Source organism: Vulpes vulpes, chromosome 5 (assembly GCF_048418805.1).
Source record: "Vulpes vulpes isolate BD-2025 chromosome 5, VulVul3, whole genome shotgun sequence".
Classification (NCBI taxonomy): domain Eukaryota; kingdom Metazoa; phylum Chordata; class Mammalia; order Carnivora; family Canidae; genus Vulpes; species Vulpes vulpes.
In genome coordinates, this window is record NC_132784.1 from 40945693 (window position 1) to 40968123 (window position 22431).

Sequence of the window (22431 nt, forward strand, 5' to 3'; positions counted from 1 at the left end):
GGAGGGGGTGGCAGTGGAGACAATCAGGTGGACTCAAGACCCTATGGAGGTAGAAGCAGCAGATCTAAGAGATGGATTGGAATGGAGATCGAGGGGCGCCTGCGTGGCTCAGGCAGTTAAACATCTGCTTTCGGCTCAGGCCAGGACTCCAGGGTCCTGGGATCGAGCCCCACATCAGGCTCCCTGCTCAGGGGGGAGCCTGCATCTCCCTCTCCCTCTGCCTCACCCCCCGGCTCACGTTCTATCTCAAAGAGATAAATAAAATCCTTTAAAAAAAAAAAGGAAATGGAGGTGGGGGCATACCATGTGGGGGAGGAGGGTGTCATGATTCAAATCTAGGTGTCTGGCTTTAGCACCAGCTGGAGAGGAGTCCTCCTCTGAACAGGTTGGGGGGTGGGGGGCGGTCAGCCCTGGATGCCCTGTGACCGCGCTGCTCTGGCGATCCACAAGCAGAGAGCACAGGCTAGACACTCCGCAGGAACTGGCGTGTGGATGGTAGTGAAAGCCACAGAAATGGGGAACATTTCCCCAGGGAAGCAGAAGCACGCTGGGACTGAGTCCTGGGGAACCAGTGTCTCGGGCGACTCCTGTCCATGGTGTGGGGAGAGATTGCTCAGCCCCAGCCTACACGTTTCAGGTGGGACACCTTGTCGTGCAAGCAGCCCTGTGCGTTGTGGGGTGTTTAGCAGCATCCCTGGGGTGTTGTCAATGTTAGTAGCACCCCCTGAGTTGTGACAACCTAATACATCCCCTAGGGCCCCAAATCACCGCAGTTGATTAGGTTAGGGATGCTTTTGCAGTCTTTAATAAAGCCAGGGCCTGGTTTGGGTCTTGAAAGTTCATAACCAACCCGAGGTAAGAGTCTCATAAATCGCTTCGACTTTCTCACGTTCTGGCTTCGTGGACAAGCATCTAGAATTGGCTGAGTAAAACCAGACCTAGGAGACAACTGTTGTTGTCCTAACCCCAATATAGTCTACAGATCTTGAAAACCTATTAGCTTTTTTTGTCTTTTGATGATAAAGACAGAACCCCCAGCAGTGAGTGGATATTGGTGTTAGCTGTTTTTCCTTCGTATGCAAGTACATGATAGCTCCGAGTAACGGAATGGTCTAGAAGCTTCCAAGTATCATTAGTAAAAAGATCTCTTCTCCAAATCAAGATGTCATAAGAGCCCACTTTTCCCCAAGTGGGAGCTAACTAAAAATAACTCCTGGTATTTTGTGGCATTTGCAAAGGATGGCAATATGTACCAGAATTCGGTGCTAAGCATCTTAAATACCAACTTTTGTTTGTGACTGTTTTAATAAGTAATACGATCCAAGGACATGGTTATTCTCTCCTGGCATCTTACCAAAGCACTGAAGCCATAATGTTCACTTGATCAGGCTGCTGGTGGTTCTTCTGACCCTAGATCACTACAAAAACAACCAGCTTCAACATTTGCTCTCAGAGAACATCTTCCAGCGATGGCAGCTAATTCTCGTGCCTCTAAATGTGGAAAAAGGCGTATGTCTGAGACTCCCTTTTCACACATCCTTGTAGAACAGCTACTACACTGTGCTGGGGGCTGGGTCACATCTGGGAGCCCTAAGCAGGTGTCTTCTCATGGAGGTGACAGCCGAGCGGAGAGACACATAGACCCATAATTACAACACCCTTCAGGATGGCACCACCTCGGACTCACACCTGTCCTGCCTCTCACCTGCTCAAGGTGAGGCAGGTCACTAAGGAATCCTACCGTGGCCTGCCCTGCCCTGCCTGGACGTGACTTCAGAATTCTACTCACCAGAAACTTCTAGGTCAACAGTGCTCAACCTAGAGCCAGCGTCAGAATCACCTGAAAGTTCTGTTCAGACACGATGGCTGGGCCCGACCTCCTGAGTTTCCAATTCAGTAAGGCGGCTGCTGCTGCTGCTGCTGCTGCTCTCGGACGGTTCTTTGAAAAGCAGTGTCTAGGTAACCACCACTAAATCAAGGGAGATGGCACAGGAAATCAAAGCTAGCTGCCATCTCTGTGAGGTGGCGAGTTCGGGGTCAGGAATGTACAGCGAGGGACCAGAACAAATGGGGGGCCCTTTACTTTGACCTGGGAGGTGGAGGATCCGAAGTCTTCCAGGAGGAAGTAGCACCTGCTCGGCAGGTAAGGGGGGAAGGGAGTCACAGGCAAATTACACGGTACATGTGGGGACCCTGAGACAGAGGCTTGTGCTTGGTCCCATTAGAATTCCAGCTAAGGGCAGCCCGGGTGGCCCAGTGGTTTAGCACCTGCCTCAGGCCCAGGGTAGGACCCTGGAGTCCCAGGATCAAGGCCCGCATCGGGCTCCCTGCAGGGAACCTACTTCTCCATCTGCCTGTGTCTCTGCCTCTCTCTCTCTCTCTCTCTCTCTCATGAATAAATAAATAAAATCTTAAAAAAAAAAAAATTCCAGCTAAGAGGGAAATGACATTTCAAATCAGGTAATGTTAGTAGAAGCGACTGCACCATTAATCTCAGGAATGAAAACATTCCTTTCCTACTGAAAGTATTTTAATAATCAAATACATCATTGTCAGCCTTTCTCTTTGCATTAAGTGCTTTCCTCCTTAAACAATAGCCTGGACTTTATAAGAATCTGTCACAGCGGCACCTGGTTGCCTCAGTCGGTGGAGCATGTGACTCTTGATCTCGGGGTTGCAAGTTCAAGTCTCACACTAGGTGTAGAGATTACTTTTTTTAAAATCTTTTTTTAGGGGACCATGGGTGGCTCAGCAGTTTAGCGCCGCCTTCAGCCCAGGGCCTGATCCTGACGACCCAGGATCGAGTCCCGCATCGGGCTCCCTACATGGAGCCTGCTTCTCCCTCTGCCTGTGTCTCTGCCTCTCTCTCTACCTCTCTCTCTCTCTCTCTCTCTGTGTGTCTCTCATGAATGAATAAATAAAATCTTTAAGAAAAATAAAATAAAAATCATTTAAAAAAAAAGATTTTATGTATTTATTTGAGAGAGAGAGAGAGAGAAAGCATGAGCAGGGTGGTGAGGGAGAAGCAGGCTTTCCGTTGAGCAGGGAGCCTGATGGGGGGCTGGATCTCAGGACCCCACATGACCGGAGCTGAAGGCAGACATTTCACTGACTGAGCCACCCAGGCGCCCCTAAAAAAAAAAAATCTTAAAAAAAAAAGAATCTATCCCAATGCCACTACTAAGGAAATGGGCAAATGTAGGCTGCTCAGGGTCGGTCTAAAGATCGGACGGGCACCCGTCCAGGAAACAAGCAAAGAAATAAAATAGAAATCTCAGGGTCACTTATTAAGTGGAGGTCAATGTGGGCAGAGGTCAGGGAGGGAAGGATCCAGTAAACGTACCATAAATAGGAAGAGCTGGGAATTTTGCTCATTTTCCCTCCCCCCCCCCCGCCCCCGCCGTTTGCTCTCACTCTTGCTCTCTCAAATAAATAGAATCTTTAAAAAATACATTGTTTTGAAAGATTTGACGTTTTCTAACATAAAAATTGGAAGACCATGAACTTTGTGACATTAATAAATTGTAAGAGCACTCTAAGAATCATTGTACCACTCCTAAGACACTGCAGCAAACAAAATTTTCCTTTATGATCAGATGGACCTTTGTTCTTGCACTGGTCACTGACACTTACGCTCCGAGTCCTCTGACAAGTACAATTAAAACCATATTATGCTTACTGATTTCCTTATGGTACATGCCAAGGAACCGATATATAAAATACAACTTTATCTGATAAAAAGTAAGCATAAAGTCCCACCAGAGCACTGATGCTGGGTAGCAGGGGACACACCATAGATTTCCTTTTGTTATTCTGGCTGGGTCCTGCTAGGAGCTTCTTTTTCTTTTCTTTTCTTTTTTTTTAATTTTATTTATTCATTCATGACAGACACACACAGACACACACACGGGGAGGGGGGGCGGGCAGAGACACAGGCAGAGGGAGAAGCAGGCTCCATGCAGGGAGCCTGACGTGGGACTCGATCCGGGGTCTCCTGGATCACAACCTGGGCTGAAGCCGGCACTAAACTGCTGGGCCACGGGGGCTGCCCTGGGAGCCTCTTTTTCAAAACTGGTTTAATGCCTTATTGATTGTACGGCTTTACCAATTTTTAACTTTAAAAAAAAATATTCCTTTCATTTAAAACCTCTCCACATTTTGTCAAACTTCAGTGGTTAGGTACATGAAGGTTGGTATTATTTTTTCCATTGATTTAAATTTTCTCAAAATACAAGGAAAAACATTTAAAATAAAAAGGCCTCATTTCTAATTTGAAAAACATTCTAAAGGGATCTATAGTATTTATTGCATAGACATAAAAAAAATTCTTCATAAAAGTGAATACGGAAAACAGAAAAACAGGACCTGCTGCACGTACCTGCCATCAGAAAGGCAGGTGTCTTTTTTCTTACCTTGTGTGAAAACCATTACTTCCTTGTACTTTAGATCTGTTTTTGTAGGATTCCCCCACTAAATAGTCAATATCTGAAGGGCAACACTATTTCTAACATGGCCATAGCTCTGTAAAGTCAGCATTAAAAGTGAAAGTAATGGGGACGCCTGGGTGGCTCAGTGGTTGAGCGTCTGCTTTTGGCTCAGGGCGTGATCCTGGGGACCCAGGATCGAGTCCCCCATCTGGCTCCCTTCAGGGAGCCTGCTTCTCCCTCTGCCTGTGTCTGTCTCTCTCTGTGTCTCTCATGAATAAACAAATAAAATCTTAAAAAAAAAAAAAAGTGAAAGAAATGACCTTCAAAGGTGTCATTAAGGACAGGGTCCACTATAGCCATACATTCAAACATGGTGCCAGGAACTGTGGTTAGTACAGGCCGCATATAGCGAGAGTACATTCCAAGAGAAACAGAAGAACTCCTCAAAATCTGGAATATGTTCTGGAATATGTATTGTCCAGGTTTGGGTCTATAGATATTGGAGGTGTCCATTGGGACTGGGACTCTTTAAACATCAGGGTTTCAAAAGTCCCCATAACCATCGCTGTTATCATGACAATGCCCCATCAAAGAAATTGAGCTTGCTGTCGCAGCACGGTGGCCTCTCATGGCTGTCAAACACTCCCGACTACATCATGCGACAACATACAGGCAGGCTGCCCATGACTGCCAAAGCAGCATATGCTTCATTGTCTTAACTTACAACTTGAAATTATATCCACCGTGTAACTCTTAAAAGTTGGAATCTTATGGAATTTAAGACTGTGCAGTCACAAGATGATGTCAGGAGGATATCCTATAAAACATAGGGGCATGGCAGGAAGCCCAAAGAAATGGGAGCTTGGAAAAATAATGGACACCGTTGAACTGGAAGTTGAGAAGAGGGTCCTAGCCCAGCTCCAGCCTGAGACCACCCACCCAGACCTGGCTTTCTCTTGTGTCACTCATCTGGTCCATGGGGATACCATCCGTCCTAATAACTGCCAAATGAGAAGACTGTAAAGCAATGAAGTGGCCTAAAAACATAAAGTAAGTTATTCTTAGCCAAGGGCAAGGCACTGGTCAGTGACTTGGCCAGGTCTGACATCTCTTGACCCCCAGGCCTTTCCCCAATACCAGGCTGCTGTTTATTACAAATAATGAATATACATTAAAGATTAGGTAAATAACACATTTTAAGAGAATAGGAATATCAACCCTCCTCCCACTCAATTTGCAAATTTGAAAAAAAAAATGTATGGAAGATCCAGAAGTCATCAAATGGAATATACAAGTAGTCCTCAAATCACACACATCTCTGTGTTCCAAAAGTTGAATTCTGGGCAGTGTTTCCAAATAAAATGCAGGACATGCAGTTAAATTTGAATTTTAGGTAAACAATTTTTTTGTTATAAGTATGTCCTAAATATAGAATGGGATATACTTATGTCTAAAAAAATTGTTCATTGTTCATCTGAGATTCAAATGTAATGTGCCCCGTGTTTTTATTTGCTAACCAATTTCTGGGTCATTTGGTTTTTTTGTTTGTTTGTTTGTTTGTTTTTGTTTTTTAGGGTCTGGGTCATTTGTACTGCTTTTCCAACTCAGCTGTGAGGTTCTGGAAAAAACCCTCAACCTGGGAGTCGATAAAACAGAGTTCAATTTCTGGTTTTTGAGACCTCAGGGAGGTTATAGTTCCTTCACTTGCAAAAAAGAGGCTGGTAAACACATACACCACACAATTTAAATGTCCTACTGTCCGAGAGATTCTGTGACTTTATCAAGCCATTCAAAACAAACTGGCCCTTTCCTGCATCTGATAAGCATTTTGATGTGTGTGTGTGTCGTTGTCCTGTCAGTTAGACAATACCACTTCCACCCTGAATCCTCTTCATCCATAAAGCAGGGCCAGTGCATTCATACAAGTACTTTTTTGAGGGGACGCCTGGGTGGCTCAGTGGTTGAGCATCTGCCTTTGGCTCAGGGCATGATCCCAGGGTCTTGGGATCAAGTCCCACATCGGGCTCCCCACAGGGAGCCTGCTTCTCCTTCTGCCTGTGTTTCTGTTTCTCATGAATAAAAAAATATTTTTTTTAAAAAAAGTACTTTTTCTGGCTCAAATGTAAATGCTTTACTGCTCAAAAAAGAAGCTGAATGTATGATTTCACAAATACCCATCAAAATTAAAAGGCTGACTGACCCTGAGGATAGCACGCACCAGAAACCCACCAGCAGTTCCCCAAGTTCTGTGTCTCCAGCCGAGACTTCTGAACCTATCAAAGCTTGACTTCTGGCCACTCCTGGGTGTCCCAGCAACTGGAACTGAACATGACCCAGGCTAAATTCTTCCCCTTCGAGCTGCTCCTCTGCCTCTGACCCATTATCTTTAGTTGCTTACATTAGAAATCTGAGAATCACCTGACCCTTCCTTCTAAGAGGTTCTCAAATCTGATCCACACCAAGACCAAGGTTACACCTCTCAACTGCAGCTCCGACCCTGCACGTCTCGTCTCCGCTCTGGTCATCTTCACCAAGTCCCCATCGGAGACGTCACGGACACGGCAGCAGCCTCCTAGCTGCTTTCCTGTCCCCCAGGCCCATTCAGCACATCATAGTCTGAGTTACCCACTGAAATCAGAAATCAAATCATATCACTATACTGCTCAAAAATATATTAATGCCCTCCTATCAGCTTGATCCCTGCCTACCTCATTCCATGCTTCTTGGCCTCACCATGAAGTCACGGCGATTCGGGCCTTCTCCCACAGCTCCTAGAACACAAACTAAGCTCTCACCACAGGGTCTTTGCACATGCCGTTCCCATCAGCTGGACCAGGGGAAGCCTTGACTGGTGCTTCTTATCCCTCAGGTCTCACCTTAAGTATAATCTCCTCTGGGAGACCCTCCAAGGCTAATTTTTTATTGCGGTAAAATAGATATAACAAAAATTTACTGTTTTAACTATTTTTAAGAGTACAGTGATACTAAGTATGTTCACATTTGCACTGTTTGTGCCACTATTACCATCATCCATCTCCAGAATGTTTTCATCATCCCAAACTGAAATGTTTATTAAATAATAATTCCCCTATCCCCACCCACCCCACCCCGCCACACACAGCCCCTGGTAAGGACTGTTCTACTACTTTCCATCTCTATGAACTTGACTATTCCAGGTACCTCATCGAGTGGAATCATACAATACTGGTCCTTTTGTGTTTGGCTTATTTAACCAAGCAAAAGGTCTTCAAGTTTCACTCATATTACAGCGTGTGTGAGATTTTATTTTTTTAAGACTGAATAACATTCCACTGTACGGATACACCACATTTTGTTTATCCATTCAGCCATCGACAGCCATCTGGGTTCCTTGGGGGCGTTTTCAAGTAGGATCTCATTTTTTTTTTTTAAGATGTTATTTATTTATTTGAGATGGAGAAGAGAGAGCATGATAACAAGCAGGAGGAAGGGGTAGACAGAAAAAGCAGACACCAGAGCCCGATGTGGGGCTTGATCCCAGGACCCCAGGACCAGGACCTGTGCCGAAGGCAGTTGCTTTAAGCCACCCAGGCACCCCAGATCTCATTATTTTCTTAATAGTGTCTTATTTTCCTTTAAGTGCTTATCGTAGATTGTAATTCTAGTATCAGTTTGTTTCATATCTCTTTTGTCCAATATTTTACTTAATATCTACTCCTGCCATCTCATGCCCCATCGACCCTTATAAGCTCCACACAGAGGAGGACCATGTATGCTTTGTTCATCCTTCTATTAACCACCGTTTCCTGGCACAGGCCCTGGAACATAGTGAGGATCTGATAAGTAATTGTTGAATCATTGAATGAAAGAAAACCATTAAGACACCAGAAAGTCACTGGTCTTTAGGTGCATTCACAGGTTCCAAGTGGTTTGTATTCAACTGTGAAAGACAGCAAACTAATGCATGCACATGTGTGTGCACACGCACACATACACACTTAGCTGTCTGGACACAAACAATTCCCTTGTAACAGGAGAGTCAATCTGTTTGTGACTAACATTTCCATTTCCTGTGTTTTTCTTCAAGAATGCATCATGTGCAAAAGTAGCTTGTGTGTTCAGCAAAGGAAAAGGAATTAAATACAGATACACGTTACAATGTGGTTGATATGCTAAGTAAAGCATTATGAAAACATTTTGCTCAGGGGCGCCTGGGTGGCTCAGTCCATTAAATGTCCGACTCTTGGTTTGGGCTCAGGTCATGATCTCAGACTCATGAGCTCAAACCCCAAGTCAGGCTCCATGCTTAGCGTGGAGTCTGCTTGTCCCTCTCCCCCTCTGTTCCTACCCCTGCATTCTCTCTTGTGCTCTTGAATAGATTTTTTTTTAAATCCTTAAAAAAAGAAAATATTCTGCTAAGCAAAAGGAATCAATCACAAAAGAACAGATGTTATATGATTCCATTTATGCAAAATGTCCAGATAGGTAAATACATTGAATCCAGAGCTGGAAAACAGACTGGAGGTTGCCAGGAGCTGAGAGGAAGAGGGAACATGGGGGACTGCTAACAGGTACAGGATCTCTTTTTTTGCATAATGAAAAGGTCCTAAATTAGACTATGGCGATGGTTGCACAACTGTGTAAACATCCTAAACTCCACTGGACTGAACCCTTTAAAAAGATGAATAATATGATACGTGATTTATATCTCCATAAAGCTGTTTAAAAGAAAGACAACGTGGTGAGGGGTGGGGGCACCTGGGTGGCTCAGTTGGTTAAGCCTCTAACTCTTGTTTCTGCTCGGGTCATGATCCCCAGGGGGTAAGATGGAACCCCACCTTGGGCTCCACACTGAGTGGGGAGTCTGCTTGGGGTTCTCTCTGCCCCTCACCACCCTCCCCACACTTGCTCTCACTCTCTCTCTTTAAAAAAAAAAAAAAAAAAAGACAACATATAGATGGAGATGGAGGCAGCTACCTGCATTGGAGGGTTGGGAAGAGCTTGCCTTCCCAAGTCATCAACGCACGGCAAGGGGGGGCAGCAGCTTTGACAGCAGCTCTGGAGGCACAGACTTCCCTCACAGCAGAGGCTCCCTGACCCCACAAACCCTGTGGATTACAGACCATCTCCTTCCAGTAAAGGCCTCTGCTTTGTGCAATCATTTTCTTTTTCTTTTTTTTTTTTTTAAGATTTTATTTATTTATTCATGATAGACATAGAGAGAGAGGCAGAGACACAGGCAGAGAGAGAAGCAGGCTCCATGCAGGGAGCCTGATGCAGGACTCGATCCCGGGACCCCAGGATCATGCCCTGGGCCAAAGGCAGGCGTTGAACCACTGAGCCACCCAGGGATCCCTCATTTCCTTTTTCTAACATCAGTCCTCTGCCTGCACCAAAGTAGGAACACATGCTCTGAGGATAAGCAAAGGTAATGCTCTCTGGGCCAAAACTTTACATAAATATACATATTTCTGAAGAGCCTCTTTATAACTTATTGTGAGTGACCTGAACACAGCCCACTGAGTTTACAGCACTTTGAAACTCAGATTTCCATCTGCAGCCCAGGCTCTGCCAAGAAAGTTATCTTTGGCTCCTCTTTCTCTAACACCCCATAGCCAGTCCGTCCGGAAGTCCTGTTGGCTCTACCTGTTAAGTATACCCACAGCTTTCTCTTTCTCCCGCAGCTCGCTCAGGTCCAAGCCTCCATCCCCAGCTCACCTGGGTCAGTTTCCTACCTGGTCTCCCTGCCTGGGACCACCTCCTCCACCATCTCCGCACAGCAACCACAATGACCCTTTTAAAATGCAACCAGCCCACAGGTCACACTACTCCAGTGAGCAACATCCTGCGCCAACCGCCCCCCAACCCTACGCAACGTCAAAGCCAAGGTCCTCACGCACCAGGAAAGCCCTGCATGGTGGGGGCTCCCCTTCCCGCTGCTCTCAGCTTCTCCTCCCAAACCCCTCGCACTCACAGGTTTGAGGAACAGCCAACCACCTGTTCACTGGCTTCATCAGACAAATCAGGAGTCAAGTGCCTGCAGATTAGGGCCTCTGCGCAGAGAAATCGGTCCCTTCTGTCTGGGACACTCTGCTCCCAGATCCTCATGGTTTCCCCCTCTTTGCTCAAATGTCACCTTCTCCATGCTACAACTGCATCCTGTTCCCCAGACCCCCTCACCCAAGCCCCTCTACTCTCTTCGGCTTTCTCTTTTTATCACCACTAGTGCTTATCTTCAGATATACCACATCATTTACCCCTTTATCACTGTCAGTAGCTATGTTCTCTCTCTCCCTTCTCTAGAAGGTGAGCTCCAGGAGGGCAGGCTCTTCGTCTACTGGATTCACCGACGGATGCCAAGTGCCTGGCACACAGGATGTGCCTCTTAATATCTGGTGGGCAACTGGCAGGATGGATAAATGAGGCCTCTGAGGCTAAGGAAGAGGGTCCACTCTGTGGAATGCCCGAGGAGACAGAAAGCTGTCTAGGAGAAACCAGGAGTGTACGTCTTTGGCCAGAGAACTCAGGAAGGGAGACCATGAGTTAAGCAGGAGACAAAGCCTGAGCAAATGTCCTTCGGCTTCGAAAACACTGTTGGTCCAAGTGATCTTAAAGGACACATTAGTTGCTATGTATCCACCACTCGCACAGTCTGAGATTCTCAAATTGACTTTTGAGAATGTTCACCATGTTTCTCTATGGAAGGGTTGAAGTCTAAGATTGATTTTTAAAAAAATCTAAAAATCTTAAGTTGAGCTAGACCAAAAAAAGTTTTGAACCTCGGAGAAATCAGCCATAGTAGGGGATCCCTGGGTGGCTCAGTGGTTTGGCCCTTGCCTTTGGCCCAGGGCGTGATCCTGGAGACCCGGGTTCAAGTCCCATGTTGGGCTCCCTGTGTGGAGCCTGCTTCTCCCTCTGCCTCTCTCTCTCTCTCTCTCTCTCTCTCTGTGTGTGTGTGTGTCTGTCTCTCATGAATAAATAAATAAAATCTTAAAAAAAAAAAAAAGAAAAGAAATCAGCCATGGCAGCCCCAATACCCTTATTGTGACTGTGACCAGCATAGGACAGGAAGAGGGAATATACCCAAGGATGGTGGTATTTGGGCTTAGTCTGAAGAAATTTTTTTTTTTTCCCCACTTAGAAAAGAAAACCTGGTTTCAAAACATGAAAATCCTTCTTTGGCTACCTTTTCACAGTCTGAACATAAACTGAGAGTCTGTTGATCCTTAGAAAATATAGATTAAGATACCTTTAACCTAATAGACTGATTCTAATCATCTAAGAAAAGCTTCTGTTCTTACTGTGCTATTATTACACAAATGCAACATGGGAAAATTCTGAGCAAATGTCCTTGGGCTTCAAAAAGAGTGTGGGTCCAAGTGATCTTAAAGGACACATTAGGTGCTAAGTGGGGCCAATCCCCAGTCTATAACTGACCTTTGGCCTTGAAGCTTATCTTGAAAATCATGAATTCTACTCCTAAGGTCGAACTGTACTCTATTAAGTATTCAATTTTTCAAATATTTAAATATTAGTTTCTCTTACCTTCTCCCACTCCTTCCACCAAAAAACCCAATTCATTTTAATCCAAGTCAACTCTGGGGGAAAGTGAAGGATTTTTTTCTCTACTACAGAATGTCATCCTGGAAGACAGCTGTGGTCTGCAGAGGCCTCCAGAATGTAGAGCCAGGCCTCCTGAGATTTTATGCCTGCGCTGGCACAGGGCAGAGTGTCGGCCACTCCATGGACCAGCTTCACGAGAGCAGCTGCAGGTGAAAAGGAGAAGCGTGTCATGCCCTTCACACGCCCTCCATGCAACCATCCTCCCTGCAGTTCCGCACATTATCTCCACGCTGGTATGGGAGGAGGTGTTTGGGAGGAAATCGGGCCTGCCCATCCTAGTCACTTTCATAGAAAGATAAATGTCACAAAACCAAATAAGATCTCAAAAACTCCTATGAATGAACAAATACGTATTTGCCTATGTTCATAGCAACATTATTCACAATAGCCAAAGGTGGACCCAACCCAAGGATCTGTCAATGGATGAACAGATAAACAAGATGTGGTGTATATACCGTGATTATTCAGCCTTGAAAAGGAAGGGAACTCTGGTATCTGCTAAAACACGGATGAACCAGGAGGACATTTTGCTGGGTGAAATAAGCCAGTTGCAAAAGGACAAACTTATTTTCATGGGGACAAAGTGGAATAGAGATTATTAGCCGTGGGGAGAGGAAATGGGGAGCTACTGTTTAAAAGGTACGATGTATCAGAATGGGATGATGAAAAAATTCAGAAATGGACAGTGATGATTGTTGCCCGATACTCTGAAGATGCTTAATGCCACTCTATTCACGTTTAAAAATGGCAAACCTGGGCAGCCCGGGTGGCTCAGCGGTTCAGCACCTGCCTTCAGCCCAGGGCCTGATCCTAGAGACCTAGGATCGAGTCCCACATCAGGCTCCCTGCATGGAGCCTGCTTCTCCCTCTGCCTGTGTCTCTGCCTCTCCCTCTCTCTCTCTCTCTGTGTCTCTCTCATGAATAAATAAATTAATAAAATCTTTTAAAAAAGGGGCAAATCTACCCCAAAGATACAGATGGAATGAAACACCAGGACAACTGCACCCCAGTGTTCACAGCAGCAATGTCCACAACAGCCAAACCGTGGAAAGAGCCTCAATGCCCTTTGACAGATGAATGGATAAAGAAGATGTGGTCTATGCACACAGTGGAATATTACTCAGCCATCAGGAAGGACGAATACCCACCATTTGCTTCAACATGGATGGAACTGGAGGGTATTATCCTGAGTGAAGTAAGTCAATCGGAGAAAGACAATTATGATATGGTATCACTCATACGTGGAATCTAAGAAATAGTGAAAAGGACCACAAGGGAAGGAGGGGAAACTGAGTGGGAAAAAATCAGAGAGGAAGAAAAACCATGAAAGACTCTTGACACCTGGAAGGAAACAGAGGGTCACAAGAGGGGAGGTGGGTGGGGGATGGAGTCACTGGTCAAGGGCACTTAGGAGGGCAGGTGATGTGATGAGCACCAGTATATACATTTGCCAATATATAGTATATATAGTATATATTTTAAATTTAAAATTTAAAAACTTTAAAAGATAAAAACTAAAACTAGCAAATTTTTTTAAAAGATTTTATTTATTTATTCATAGAGACACACACACACACACAGAGAGAGGGAGGCAGAGACACAGGCAGAGGGAGAAGCAGACTCCATGCAGGGAGCCTAATGTGGGACTTGATCCGGGTCTCCAGGATCAAGATGGCGCTAAACCCCTGAGCTACCCGAGCTGCCCTAAAACTAGCAAATTTTATAAATATTTTGCCACAACTAAAACAAAATTCCCTTGAAATAAACTTCTCCACTAAGGTGAGATCATGAAGTTCTGTTACCAAAAATAGACTACAGCTTTTCACATAATCCTCACAACCTCTCCTGTCTGATGAACCCAACACACCTGCTTTGTTTTATAAGGTTCCAGAATTTGTTTTTTAATTTTATTTATTTGACAGAGAACACGTGAGCAAAAGCGGGAGGAGTGGCAGGGGGAGGAGAGGGAGAGGCAGGCTCCCCACTGAGCAGGGAGCCTGATGCAGGGCTGATCCCAGGACCTGAGCTGGAGGCAGATGGCTAACCAACTGAGCCACCCAGGCACCCCCAGAATTTTTTTATATAACATTTGCTAGAAGCCCAGAAATTGACTCCCGATGTGGCAGTAAGGCCCATAGTTTCCAGCATGAAATATATAAACTCTGACCCATCTTCCCATGTAAGTGAATATTTAAACCACCCAAGACAGTTATCTATTTTCTTATAGAAATCATCAAACATTTCTTCTGGATCCACAGATCGTGTATCCATATGTCTGGGGATGGTCTCAGTAGTTCAGTGCATCCCTAGAAGACACAGTAAGAATCTCTCAGGCCGTGCTTTATAAAATACATGATGCCCCCAACTTGTGGGAGCTTCCCCAACAGCAAGAATGGACAGTGGGAGACGGTGGGAGGACAACGCTTGCTGCTCAAGGAGTTTCAATTAGGCTTTTCCAGCTCAACTTGAGTAAAGGTCAGAAAACTGATTTCAAATACTATGTGCTCTAAACCAAACCTCAAGTCCGGTGGAACGAAAGCCACTCAGCAAAGAGACAAAGCCATCAACGACAGCCCTGTAAATAAAGACCAAAGCTACTAGCCAAAGGTCAGGACACACATGTACTCAATGCAGAAGTGACAGGATTCTCCTGTCTCACAAATGGGAGGTGGCCATCCGACACTGAAGGGCTGCCCCAGGCCAAGGGTGACCTCCGCAGCCCCACCCAGGAGTCAGTGCCTTTTCCCACACAGACAGCCAACTTTGGGGCCCAGCTCTCCCTTCTTAAATGCAAATTCACTAGCCTGGAGACTGATAAGGAACACAGAGCTTGGGGGCTGGACGTGGGCTGGGCCACCCTCCAGGGTCTTAGGCAAGACCTTGCAAAGGACAACATCCAGAGAGCAGAGGGGAAGAGAACACCAGGGCTCCTTTCTAACCAAAGAAGGAATTAAACAAACCACCCACAACTCAGGCCCTCTGCAAAATTCACAGACTTCAGTGAAGCAGGGAGGAAATCCAGGACAGTGCCTGGAGAAGATCCTCAGGCATTTTGTAAATGAATTAATGAGATTGTACTAAGGGTCTCTGATTAGCACTGCTTACTAGGTGCTGTAAATGAGAGACACCGGCAGAGAGCACAGATCCTTTCAGGAAGACTCAAGTTCCAGAAACTCCTGAGTTTCGAACACGGAAGAGTAATTTTTTTTTTTTTTTAATGGAAGTACAGAGGCTGATATGAGGTGCAGGGGGGGCGGTGGTAAAGAAGGCACAGAAGTGCTTTCTGTATATGTCCCAAGAGCCTCCACCGTGCAGAAGGAGAACCCAGGACCTCGTGACTGTGACTGAGTGGCATGTCTCTAAGCCACCAAGGACCACAGAACTTCATGCTGTCCCCAGACACTTATGCTCCAGAAGTCAAGCCATGGATGTGGAGGTTCAGAATCTCGCCCCTATCCTAGGGGACTCTTCCTTGCCAGTGCCTGGTGCAAATAGTCACCTATGTTTGCTAAAGAAATACTAACATGCAAAGTGATTCCTGGTTCCTACACAGTCTAGGAGAAAGACAATTGCTGGGTGAGCAATAAATATTTACTGAGCACGATACCAATGACAATAATTTTTTTTGTTTGTGTTTTGTTTTGGAGAGCAAGCACATGCAAGCAAGGGCAGGGGAACGAGCAGAGGGAGAGAGAAGGAGTCTTAAGCAGACTCCATGCTGCGTGTGGAGCCCAAGGCAGGGCTCAGTCTCATGCACCTGAGATCAGGACCTGAGTTAAACCAAGAGTCAAAGGCTTAACCAACTATGCCACTTGGGCGCCCTGACACAATAGTAATATAAATGACTATGTCTTATTGAGCTCTGCACCAAGCTAAATTCAGCTAGACTCATTTTCTCATTTGAAACTCATCACACAACTATTATTATTCCATTTCACAGGAAAAAAAAAAAAAAACACGAAGCCCGAAGGATTAAGTAACTTGCCCTAGGTTATATGGGCTAAGAGAGCAGTGAGATCGGGATTCCTTGCTAGTTCAAAGGACTCCAAAGCACATGTCACCAAGGTCTGTTTTACTGCCTCTTCTGGGTGCCAAGGGCCCTGGAACCATTTACTGAACATATTTCCTATTGTGTGTGTTTGGGAAACTATTTAAAAGCACAATGCATTTAGAAGTATTAGGGAAGGGATGCCTGGGTGGCTCAGCGGTTGAGCGCCTGCCTTTGGCCCAGGGCGTGATCCCACGGTCTCAGGATTGAGTCCTGCATCGGGCTCCCTGTCTGGAACCTGCTTCTCCTCTACCTGTGTCTCTGCCTCTCTCTCTCTCTCTGTGTCTCTCATGGATAAATAAATAAAATCTTAAAAAAAAAAAAAAAAGTATTAGGGAAAGTACTAATGTATTTCTGAATGATCAGATAATAATTCCTGTTTGCTAAGAACAAGAAACAAGACTTTTATGTATACATGCTTTCTAGATTCTTCATCATGCCAGGTCTTTGGTAACATAGGACCTCAAAAGATCTTAGATTGGGCATTCTTTTTAGCTGGGCGGCACAGGAATGGGGTTTCAGGAGTAATTTGGTTAACAAAATAAAGGATAAGCTATCTTCTTTTTATGTTATTAAAACTCTGACAGCAAATTAATTTTTACTTATCTTAATAAGTAACAAAACACCTACAGGTGTTATGAATAGAATTAAACTAATTGAATGGTGCCAACAAACACCTAAAATCTCACAAGACTCCCCCTGCTCCCCAAAAAACTTCTCAGGAGAGGAATCTAGGAACAAATACAGAAGCAAATCTAAAATTATGTGCTTGGGATCCCTGGGTGGCTCAGCGGTTGTGTGTCTGCCTTTGGCTCAGGGCATGATCCCAGGCCCGGGATAGAGTCCTGCGCCGGGCTGCCTGCATGGAGCCTGCTTCTCCCTCTGCCTATGTCTCTGCCTCTCTGTCTCATGAATAAATAAATAAATAAATAAATAAATAAATAAATAAATAAATAAAATCTTTTAAAAAAAATAAAATAAAATTATATGCTTAAGGTACTTTAAAGGCACTTTCTTTAGACATACGTGACATGAATGGACCCCACAAAACTTGTTCTGGTAACTAAAAAGCAAGTTCCTCTGCATTCACAAGAGCAAAGGTAAATAGTAGATTCAAGTCTCCCTAGAGTTATAAGCATCATCTGGATTTCATGAGTGTCCTCTATGAAAAACTAAAAAGGAATTCAAACCAGCAAGGCAATAAAATATTAAAGATACACCAAACACCTGGGCATTGTACTATTTTTAAAATATCAGTTTAATGAAGAAAGTAAGAACCCTGGAACACCAATACTGTGGATAAGGGACAGTCACCTGTTCTCTCATTTAATTCTCGAAACAACCAAAGGAAGTTGATAATACCCTTATTTGAGGAAATTGAGCTTCAGAAATTTTAGGAATTTAGGCAGCCCCAGTGGCTTAGTGGTTTAGCGCCCGCCTTCAGCCCAGGGCCTGATCCTGGAGACCAGGGATCGAGTCCCACGGGCTCCCTGCATGGAGCCTGCTTCTCCCTCTGTGTCTCTGTCTCCCTCTCTCTTTGTTTCTGATGAATAAATTAATAAAATCTTTTAAAAAATTAGGAATTTACCTAAGGTTAGTCGATTTTAAGAAAGCAAATATATCTTAAAAGCACATACAATCTCAAATAAGTAAAAGAACTGAATGAAACCTGCGGGAACCTAAGTTCACTTGTTTTCCACTACTCCTTGCTTTCAGGAGGAAGGAAAAGAAAGGAAGGATGGAATGAAAAAAAGAAAGGCAGGCAGGGAGGGTGAGAAACCTCTTAGAGCAGGAGCTGGTTGGTGCCATGAAGGCTAAGATCCTAGAGACTAAAATCCAGGTGAAACACGGAGCCAGCATTAAATTTGCCTTCACTGGCAGACTTTTTCGTTAAGCCACTTGCTTTACCAACTCATTACTGTATTTATTTATTTAAAGATTTTATTTATTTATTTACTTGAGAGAGCGCATGCACGTGCATGGATGAGAGAGAGAGTGAGCAGGGGAAGGGGAGCAAAGGGAGAGGGACAAGCAGACTCCCAGCTGAGCACAAAGGATGTCCTGCTCCATCCCAGGACCCTGAGATCTTGACCCTAGCAGAAGCAGGATGCTTAGCCCACTGAACCACCCAGGCACCCCACCAAATCTTATTGTAAAGTCTCCATTTAAAAACAAAATCTATAAACTGAACACCAATAAAAAATAAATTCATTATAAAAAATAAAAAAATCTAAAACACACAAACAAAAAAAACCCCACCTCCTCGTTCTGTCACTAAGAGAACAAGTGCACACTGGCATGCATCTTCTTTAAAATAAAAAAGCCAGAAGCAAAGCTTAAAAACGGCCAGAGCTGCTGTCACACAGATGGCATTTTTGTTCACCACCAGAATTAAGCCCCATGCACCTCGGTCGGCCCCTGGCAACAGATGCCCAGAGCCACCAAGAATTACCAGAGCACTGCCACCAGCAAGCGGCAAAAGAAGACAGTGGTTAAGGTTTCCTTACCTAAAATTAAAACAAGGAAGCCTCCACTACATAATGAAAGTCATTAAGAAAATTCAGAGAGTAATTGCAGGCAGACTTCTCCCCCAGAAAGCAATCAGCTAATAAGCATCAATTATCTTTTGCACGTAAAGATATTTATAGGAGGTTCAAATAAAGCCTCCACCAACGGGCCCAGCATTAAGGAAAGGCATTTTACATCTCACACAAAAGTACTCCCGAGACGACTTCCCATTTTCTGTGCCCTTTTTTTTTTTTTTTTTAAGATGATCTTGTATTTACTATCCCTGGAGATTAGATCACACACGTGCAGTCCAGGTTCCTAAGGGCAGCGTCCTTCGCGCGTGCCCTACTGTGTGCCCGGTGCTCTGGCCGAGCGCCCGGGAGCAGAGGCCGGACCCCGCTGCAGGCCCGCGCACCCCGAAGCTGCGGAGAATCCTTTCTGGGGCGCAGGCCGGGCGGTCTCCGGGAAGGGAGCGAAGCCAGGAGGACCGAGGGGCGGACCGGGGGGTCCGTAGGGGTGCAGGGCCCCTGCCTTGCGGCCCGCATCCCCTCTAACCGCCCGCCCCCCCCTACAGCCGGCCAATTGGCCACGCTCCAGGGCCCGGGCGCATCCCCCCGCGGAGAAGTTGGGCGGACGACTAGACGCTTTTTCTTCCACTTGGGGAAGACGTGGGGGAAGTGGGGGGGAGCACCCCGGCGCCGCCAGGCTGCACGCACGCCAGCCCAGCGACAGCGCGGGGCACCCCCCGGGGAGGGAAGGAGACGGCCCGGGGCAGTGCCACGGGAGCTGCGGGGACGTCCCTGCCATCCCGGGGGGCAGCGTCCCGCTGCCTCATCACCCCGGACCTGAAGCCCTCGAAGACGCGGGGAGGCAGCTGGTCCTGCCGCAGGCGCGGCGGAAGCGATCGCGCCCTCCATCCCCGCCCGCAGGTGCGCCGCGCGCATTAGGGGCTAAGGTCTTTTCCAGGCACCTTGGCATCGGCTCCCTAAGGGTCAGGGCTAGGGACTTCGAGAGGGGCGGCCGACCCTGCGGGGAAGCCAGGGCATCCCCCCCGCCCCCGGGAGGACCCGCAGGTCCTGCCAGGCTCGCCCCGCAAAGCTGAACCGCAGGCAGGTGCGCGGCCAACCCAAACCACCCAGACGCCACCCGCGAGCCCCGTGTGCTCCCGGCAGGTGAAGCCTCCCGGCCTCCGGCACCGCGCTGCCATCCCCGACGCGCCGGTGTCCCGGGGCCCCCGCCCGGTCCCCCCCACCCCGGGGCGGGCGCCGCAGCCGCAGGGCGCGGACAGCTGCGGCCACCGCATCCCGGATCCCGGGAGGCCGCCGGCTCGGGGGCTCCGCGGGGCGGGGCGGGAGGGGCAGCCGGGGGCCTCCTTACCTGGCGCTCTCGGGCCCCGGCTGGGACATCCGTCGGGGGCGCGCCCCTCCGCGCGCTCGCTGCGCACCTGGCCGCCGCCGCCGCCGCCACCGCCACCGCCGTCGTCGCCCGGCCCCGGCCCCGGCCCCGGCCCCGGCGGCCGCGCTAGCGCTTCATGGCGCACGGGGGCTGGCCCCGGGCCGGGCAGCGTGTCCAGTCGGCGGCGGCTCCTCCGGCTCCCGCCCGTCGCCAGGGGCTCCCCGCCCTCCCCCGCCCCGCGCCCGTGCGCCCGTGCGCCCGTCCTCCGCGGCGCCCTCGCCCTGCGCACGCCCGACCGGCCCGACTGGTTTCTCCGCTCCGGGGCGGCGCCTCCAGTGGCTCTCGGCGGCCGCGGCCGGGGCCCGGGCCGGGGCGGGGGCGGTGCCGGGCGTCTGCCCTCCCTCGGTCCCTCCCGGGGGCGGAGAGGGGCCGGGCGGGGAGCCCCGGGGCGGGCGGGCGCGCCAGGCCGGGTCGGGCCCCGCGCCCTCCGTGCGCGCCCCCGGCAGCGCCCCCCGCCTCCCGGCAGGTGTCCCCCCGCCCCTCGGCCGTGCCCCGAGCGCGCCCCCGGCAGGTGCCCCCCGCCCCCCAGCAACTACTCCCCCCGCCCCCGGCCGTGCCCCGAGCGCGCCCCCGGCAGCGCCCCCCGCCTCCCGGCAGGTGTCCCCCCGCCCCCCGGCCGTCCCCCGAGCAAGCCCCCGGCAGGTGCCCCCCGCCCCCCAGCAACTACTCCCCCCGCCCCCGGCCGTGCCCCGAGCGCGCCCCCGGCAGCGCCCCCCGCCCCCCCGGCCCCGCCTGGCCCGGACCCCGCAGCCTCGGTCGCCCTGGGCTCTTCGGGCGCGCCCCCGGCACTGCCCCCCGCCCCCCGGCACTGCCCCCCGCCCCCCGGCAGGTGCCCCCCGCCCCCCAGCAACTACCCCCCCGCCCCCGGCCGTGCCCCGAGCGCGCCCCCGGCAGGTGCCCCCCGCCCCCCAGCAACTACTCCCCCCGCCCCCGGCCGTGCCCCGAGCGCGCCCCCGGCAGGTGCCCCCCGCCCCCCGGCCGTCCCCCGAGCAAGCCCCCGGCAGGTGCCCCCCGCCCCCCAGCAACTACCCCCCCGCCCCCGGCCGTGCCCCGAGCGCGCCCCCGGCAGGTGCCCCCCGCCCCCCAGCAACTACCCCCCCGCCCCCGGCCGTGCCCCGAGCGCGCCCCCGGCAGGTGCCCCCCGCCCCCCGGCCGTGCCCCGAGCGCGCCCCCGGCCCCGCCTGGCCCGGCCGCGGCAGCCCGGGTGGCCGCGAGCTCCTCGGGCGCCCCCCTCCCCGGGGCCGCCCCGCCCGCCCCGCCCGCCCCGCGCCGCTTTGCCGCTTTGCCGCCTCCCGGGTGGGTGAGCTGGCGGGGCCCCCTCGGCACGCGGAGCTGTGCCCTCCCGACGCCGAGGCACCGCGCGTGGCGGTGCACAGAGGGGGCCAGGCCAGAGCCCGGAGGCCCGCGCCTCGGGGCCGGGGTCGGGGCGGGCAGCGGCGGGCGAGAAGGCCCCAGCGGCAGGCGGCGCGGTCCCCGCGGGCGCCCGGGCGTGCGGAGTGTGCCTCCTTGGCGGTGTAGACGGCGCAGTCTACACCGCAGCCCCCCGTTCCGCGGACTTCTATTGCTCACCCGCCGTGGAAGAGCCACTGAGGAGAACGGAAGAGAGTCAAAGAGGAATCAAAGAGTCGGCTTAAAATGTAGCAGGGGAGATAGAATTCGTAGGTAAATATCCAGTTACCTGCAGACCAGAGAGTTCCGGGTCACTGGCCTGAGTTCCGACGCCCACCTGGGGGCTTGAGGAAGGCTTCTCTGAGCGGGCCCTGCCTAGGATGGGGCTCAGAGGGGCGCCTGGGGGGCTCAGTGGTTGAGGGTAGTGATCCGGGGGTCCTGGGATCCAGCCCCCTCCTGGGTTCCTCGGGAGGAGCCTGCTTCTCCCTCCCCCTGTCTCTGCATCTCTCTGCCTCTCATGAATAGACAAATAAAATCTTTAAAAACAAAAAACGAGGGGGCTCAAAGTTCCAACCTTTTAGGATTCAGAGTTGGGTGGAGAGGATAGTCAAAGACGAGCCCACTGTTTCATCTCTAGGTATATGTAAGATGCAACCCATATTGTTAAACCCTAAACTGTGCTGAATTTTTCATTTTTCATTAGACCAGCTTGATTTTTTAAGTATTTTTTAAAAATTTTTATAAAAAGATTTTATGTATTTATTCATGAGAGAGAGAGAGAGAGAGGTACAGACACAGGCAGAGGCAGAGGAAGACGCAGGCTCCATGCAGGGAGCTCGATGTGGGACTTAATCCCAGGTCTCCAGGATCACACCCTGGGCTGAAGGCACGCTAAACCACTGAGCCACCCAGGAATCCCTTTTAAAGTAATTTCTAAGCCCAATGTGAGGCTTGAACTCACCACCCTGAGATGGACAGTCACATTCTCCAATGGCTGAGCCA

General features: G+C 49.3%; 1 protein-coding gene across 2 annotated transcripts in view; it reads right to left on the reverse strand.

Moving 5' to 3' along the window:
• The window catches only part of ATP8B1 (ATPase phospholipid transporting 8B1), a 126412-nt gene extending 106179 nt beyond the window's left edge, over nt 1-20233 (reverse strand). The window contains exon 1 of one of the 2 annotated variants that reach the window (XM_072757956.1): nt 19963-20233. Coding sequence is in view for 1 of the 2 variants with exons in the window: in XM_072757955.1 (XP_072614056.1) it covers nt 19963-19991 (29 nt within the window). In the remaining variant the exon portion in view is untranslated. The remainder of the gene's footprint in view (nt 1-19962) is intronic. The other variant, XM_072757955.1, reaches the window with a different exon arrangement.
• Nucleotides 20234-22431: the final 2198 nt, after the last annotated feature.